Source organism: Amphiura filiformis, chromosome 5 (assembly GCF_039555335.1).
Source record: "Amphiura filiformis chromosome 5, Afil_fr2py, whole genome shotgun sequence".
In the NCBI taxonomy this organism is placed as follows: Eukaryota; Metazoa; Echinodermata; class Ophiuroidea; order Amphilepidida; family Amphiuridae; genus Amphiura; species Amphiura filiformis.
In genome coordinates this window covers 60,886,763-60,892,762 of record NC_092632.1, presented here as the reverse complement: position 1 = coordinate 60,892,762, position 6,000 = coordinate 60,886,763, and the positions used below count along the sequence as shown (strand labels likewise).

Genomic DNA, 6,000 nt, shown 5'->3' with positions numbered 1-6,000 from the left:
GTATACTATTATTTGGTATATCTCAAAATCAGTATTCCCAACATCCAACTCATTTTGCTTGATCGCATCACAAATGTCAGGTTTTATAAAGGTCGTGAAAATATTTCAAACCGTTTTGTATGAAAACACACTACAACAATAATTTTAAAATGTCATCAAAATTTATTTTTTGCAAACATTTTTGCCAAATATTTTGTCAACACTAAATAACATTATGTTTGAATACTTTGCAGTAAGTTTTCCAAAAATGTTTTTGAATGTTGGGAAAACATTTGATACCCTTTATATAAATTTAAACATTTCCTGGCAAAAGTGGGTTTCTCCTTCATGTAATTTTACACAAAATTAGGGTTAAGTTTAGGATATGGGTTAATTTAGGGTTAGGATTAGGGTTAGCATTAGTATTATGATTAGGCTTAGGGTTAAGGTTTGGATTGGCTTACATGAAATAATTACATGAAGGATCGACCCAAAAGTGGCACCTCTTCTAACCTATCGCACACAACGTCTAAAGTGTTTCATATTTGCTGGGAAGTACACCCAATATACCCTGAAATAGGCTTCATAGTACTTTAGGACTTCAACTAGTCAGTTACACTTTCGCATCTGCTTTTTTTCAAGTGGTGGCTTTTAAGAATCTCTTTTTGTCCTATATAGAACCAGTGGCGTAGCGTGGGTCATCATATTGGGGGGCACCGACCATGATTGGGGGAGGGGGGGGGGCACCGGGCCTGATGGGGGGGGGGGGGACACAAGCCAATTTTCGGTCATTTTGCTATGGGATTTTAAAATTTCAGATCGATTGGGGGGGGCACATGCACACCCCATTACCATGCCTCTATGATGCTACGCCACTGTACAGGACCCTCCAGAAAAGGTTCTTTGAATAGAGGTTATCCATTTCACTCATGTGTGACTTCTAACAAAAGGCGCCGATTCCCGTAGTATTCCTTATTCAAAACAAATCAATTCATGACCTCGGAGTTACCTGCATGACTCTTGGCGGGCTATTTTGAAACAGTCATGGTTGCACATGCAGGTACTTCTTTTGAAAGTTGTAAATAAGATATAGCAGTCGTTGATAGGATATGCAGCTTATAGAACAAGTATAACCTCTATTGAGTGAACCTGCCAGATCCTTAAAAAGTGTTCTTTCTCTCTCTGCAGAATATTTTTGGCCTGTATAGAACCTTTTTGGTTCTTAATTACAGAGTTGTTTAAGGTTCCATAATAGAGGACAGATTTTAGAATCAATATTTGTAAAATGTATTATGAATTTAACTTTTCTCATATTGATAGTCAAACTTTAAGGGGGTACTACACCCCTGGCCAATTTTATGCCTATTTTTGCATTTTTCTCAAAAATTACAGCACATTGGTGACAAGTAAGATATGTATATTATAGGGGCAAGGACTTCAACTACTGTATTGAAAATTCAGCAACTCAAAGCAAGTAGTTATTGATTTATTGATCAAATATTGGTTTTCCCTCATTTTTGACTGTAACTCCACAACTGTTGTATGTGATGAAATAAAATTTATAGTGCAGTAGTTGTAGTCCGTGCCCCTATAATATACATATCTTACTTGTGCCCAATGCGCTATAATTTTTAAGAAAAATGCAAAAATAGGCACAAATTTGGGTAGGGGTGTAGTACCCCCTTAAGCATATTCCAGTTTTCTGGTTGAACTTCTTATCATTATTATTACTATTCTCTAATAATCAAAGTTATCCTTTTTGTCATAATACAGATAAATAATGCAATCAAATCGGTGTTTGATTAACCAAATATGTCATCTCCTCTGAAGAGATCAAGTTGTGAGTTAGACTCTTGCAACTGTTCTATGTCTTCATTAGCTGCTGTGTCTGGCAGGTTTCGTCGCTCCCTGTTTGTGCTCCTCTTTGGTGTTGTTGATGGAGTATAATGGGTGTTGTTTGAATCTCTTGCTGTAGGGTTTGACGATGTAGGTGTCTGTGGAACCAACTGCTCACCTGTAAAAGAAAACATAGACTTGTTCAGACCTCTGTGTGAGCATAGCATGAAGGAGGTTGTACGAGGTCATCATTTATATAATTGTCCACACGGTCCCTCCTCATGGTCGTTAAAGCCATAATGTACTATCTTATAATATGAAATTGGTTAATTTTTTTGAAACCTGATTTTTTTGCATATTAATATATGTAATGTTTACACATGTCCCAACTTGCACGTAAATGGAATCGGCCAAATTTGCTGTCTTTGTAGGTCAACAGAGCAAAGTTCGACATAAAGTCATAATTATGACTTTCTGTCCTCCTATAGAACTCCCAAAATAACCAGTGGGGTTTCTTTTACTTTACCTCAAAGTGTTATATCAGCTTAAAATGGACAGCAATTCCCTTCCCGGTAAAATCATTTCAACATTTTGAATAAAGAATAACAAAATTTAAATTTGACAGAAATCGTACATTAAGGCTTTAACTCTAAGCACTAGCTTTATATTAGCTGCAGCGATCGCTTCTAGTTAGTGCGCTACCACATAGATTTCTCAGTGGTAAATCTTTTGTATTAAGCTTCATGATCAGATGGGTGACACTGAAGCTACCTCAGAGATAGCTTAGTGTTAGCCTAACACAAACTTAACTATAAGCGTGTCATTGTATCCATGGTCTTGTGTTCGCGTTGTACTTTGAAATACGCGACATACAAAATCGGTCGCATTGCGTACAGCTTTTGGCAGCTGTGTCCATTAAATTGGATTTTTTTACTTTTAGTATACCGATTTCTTGTACTTAGACTTTTATTCCTCATTCAAATGTGGGTCGATAGTAAAAAAAAAGAGCTCATTTGAACAGGGTACTGGTGTTCTTTTCAGGATCATCTCAAAATGCTTATATATCGATCCAAGTTTTGGACATATTTTGAGTGTTCGAAAATTGCGTCTTTGGAATGGGAATCAACAGTGAATAATTGTGTGAAACTCTGTGATTACTAGACTGGTTCTCAAATACCCATATGTTTCAATAGTATCATGGGACTGCTTATAAATCTTCTCTGGTGTTGATCATAGTCAATCACAGTGCACAGAAAGAAAATTACAACATTTCGGAGTTAAAACAGTAGAGTGATTAAAATATTTACCATGTGACATTGAAGATCTTTGTGATGTAGGCCTTCTCCAGGAATTTAATCCCAAGTTATTATGATCCACCACATCTGGGGTTTGTGGTACCAAATGTCCTGTTAAAGATCAAAATATTCAATCATGTTAAGAAATTGGGTACAAACGTTTGCACAAATGCACAGTGTTTTTAGTGAGAGCTGAGACTACATCAGACCTATCGAATTGTATTCTGAATACGAGGAATCGGAGGAATGTCCTTCTGATATCAAATAATTTAGATTTTTTTTTAAATTCGCGAGATAATACAAATTTTATGACAAATTATTAAAATTTGATATTTTTTTAATTTGTGATATTTCAAAGTCCTTGAAGTAAACTTTATAAATATAATGATATGTACTCGAATTGTATGTAGCTGGGATGAAAAGCTGACAATCAATTGACACACATTTTGGCACTTAGAATTTTAAAAGTTGCTTCCAAGTTCTTGTATCCTGCAAGGTAGACTAACTTGACTTGTTTTTTGACTCGCATAACTCTATACATTTTTATGACAATTTGAAGTTTGGGGAATTGGAACAGGTTTGTGTATATCCTAATTTTGCAGGAAATTGCTGATCTGATGAGTATTGCTGATCCTAATGTACGCGTACAATGTACACGGTACATGCACAAAAGATATGTATTAGTGGTTTAATATCAGCTTTGATATATCTTTCCTGCAATTCCAGAACAAAATTTAAACCCATCAGTAACATTATAAATGTATACTATGACCTTCAAATATGGGATGTGAAATGTCCCATCAGTCACACAAAAGCATGAAAAAGTTGTGTATTTTCTGTCATAACATATTATTATTGTTGGTTTCAAGTTAAATCTATCTTCTATCTGACTGGACTCAAACAATTACGGTAATCAAAATTGTTCACTGACATTTAGTATAGAAGATATTCCATCTCAAAAAGTGTACACTTACCAATATCAGGAGTCCTTATCAATCTTCTTACATTAGGTACCATTGGAGCTGGAGATTTCTGACAAGTGATAGTACCAATGTATGGAGAACATGGTACCATCTGGCAAGGAGAATTGGACACTGCAGCTGATGCAATGGATGAAGTTGACCTTGAATTCCCAATAGGCATTGTATGACAAAGTGATCCTCTTTGGATAAAGCTGAAGAAAATAATATAGAATGAAAACTACCAAGCATAAGTCACAACAAAAATATCAACGATGTCATATAAACACTGAAACACAAACCAATCAAAAGTTTTCAAAACCAATAAGGCCTAATTCTGATATGGGAGAGTGATTTTTAGCTCTCCTTAGACTTAGTTGAAATTCTCACCTTACATCCGGACCTTACATTGTATTGTAAATGCTCTAAACAGTTCTCCTTGAAGGCCCTAGAACTAGAGCTTTTCAATGCTCTCCTGCAAATTCCAAAAGCCAGTCCCTGCTACTGAGAGATTTTATGCAATTTAGGTCTTGCTTCATTTCTCAGATCGGTTTGATTTTAACTTGAACAAAACAAAGTAAGCTATTTTTTAAGTAATTAGTGTCCATTCCTAATTTAATAGCACTCCCATCATTAGTAGGAGTAGTAGTAAGTAGTAACTTGTCTGAGTGATCAATACTCAGCAAAGACAAAGTCAGTGAGAAATTCAGTGATTGTATAATAATTAAAGACAGAGATAAAAACAATTTATCGCGTCTGATGTCACTGTCAATTACGATCCTGATTGGTTTACACAGGTTAATCTGCACGTAAAAGCTGTAAAAGGAAGACCGATCTATCTGGTGCTGATCGGAGAAAAGGAATAGCAGCAAATGGCGAAAAATCACGTACTTTTACAAGGCAAAAAGCAGCTTTTCTTGGCATTGTCGACATGGTGCCTTCACCAAAGAAAGTTTCCTACTATTAAGACCTAATTTTTGAGATGGTTTGCATGTCGAAAGGTGCAAAATTAACAATAAGGCGCCCGGTTATAAATCCGCGTTCAGCAAGTCATCATCACGACACTTGTAAACAAACCGTGCTCGAGTTTGATTGACAGGTGACATCAGACGCGATAAATTGTCTTTATCTTTGTCTTTCATTATAGCATTAAATCACTTGTGTTGCATTTTATAGGTGATATATGTGTTAGCCTAGTAGGCTAGGCGGAGACAAGATTTCTACTCACACAGAGTCGTTAATCATTGGAACTCCACCTTGCCAGCCTACATCAAAAATACCAAGAATACAAACTCCTTCAAAACACAACTTGAAAGACATTAATATGGCAAAGATATGGGGTTCTTAAAAGTGAATATTACTTAACTAGGCCTAAGCCGCTACTCTCTCCTATCAGTAAGTGTAAGAACGCTAGCTGCTAGGCCTGGTGTTCAGGCCTACAGTCAGTCTACAGTATCTCTGAAGTACAAAGTACCAACACGGATGTACACATTCCGACTTCGAAGGTAAACATACCTGCAGCAGAGACGCAGCACTACGCACTGTTTACACGCTGTAGGCCCTATACGCGCGCGTTGTCACTTTGTAGTGTGTACTTACAATGACTTACACTTACAGTTTGATGGGGAGAGTAGGCTTACGCCTTTAAGTAGGCCTACCCCATATCTTTCCAATGTCTGTCTATTTGTGATTTGTTGTTTTGGCATTTAATACGATGTGGGATGGCAAAGAAAGAGAGTAGAAATCTTGAGCATGTGAGAGAGGACAAAACTGTCATGAATGTAGGCCCCGGGTGTAGGCCAGGCTCGAATTTCATCAGGGAATTTCCCTGCACAAATATATTCATACATGCATAATTCATAAGAATGCCCGGGAATTCATAATCACAAATCGTATTCATTTATTGGATTTGCATGTCTAGGCCCCGCTAG

At 36.6% G+C, this 6,000-nt stretch overlaps 1 protein-coding gene across 1 annotated transcript; it reads right to left on the bottom strand.

The window, feature by feature from the left end:
* Window positions 1–961: 961 nt before the first annotated feature.
* Window positions 962–4,271, bottom strand: LOC140151925 (uncharacterized). Its single transcript, XM_072174235.1, has 3 exons — window positions 4,085–4,271; window positions 3,123–3,221; window positions 962–1,993 (listed from the first exon to the last, which is right to left on the bottom strand). Exons 1-3 carry the CDS (start codon window positions 4,251–4,253, stop codon window positions 1,782–1,784), a joined length of 480 nt encoding a protein of 159 aa, XP_072030336.1. The 5' UTR covers window positions 4,254–4,271; the 3' UTR covers window positions 962–1,781.
* Between the last annotated feature and the right edge of the window lie 1,729 nt (window positions 4,272–6,000).

Coding starts and splice junctions, on each gene's coding strand:
- LOC140151925 (XM_072174235.1), bottom strand. CDS start 4,253: ATGCCTATTGGGAATTCAAGGTCAACTTCATCCATTGCATCAGCTGCA. Junction 3,222..4,084: donor GATAAGGACTCCTGATATTG/GTAAGTGTACAC, acceptor GATCTTTAACAG/GACATTTGGTACCACAAACC. Junction 1,994..3,122: donor AAGATCTTCAATGTCACATG/GTAAATATTTTA, acceptor TTTCTTTTACAG/GTGAGCAGTTGGTTCCACAG.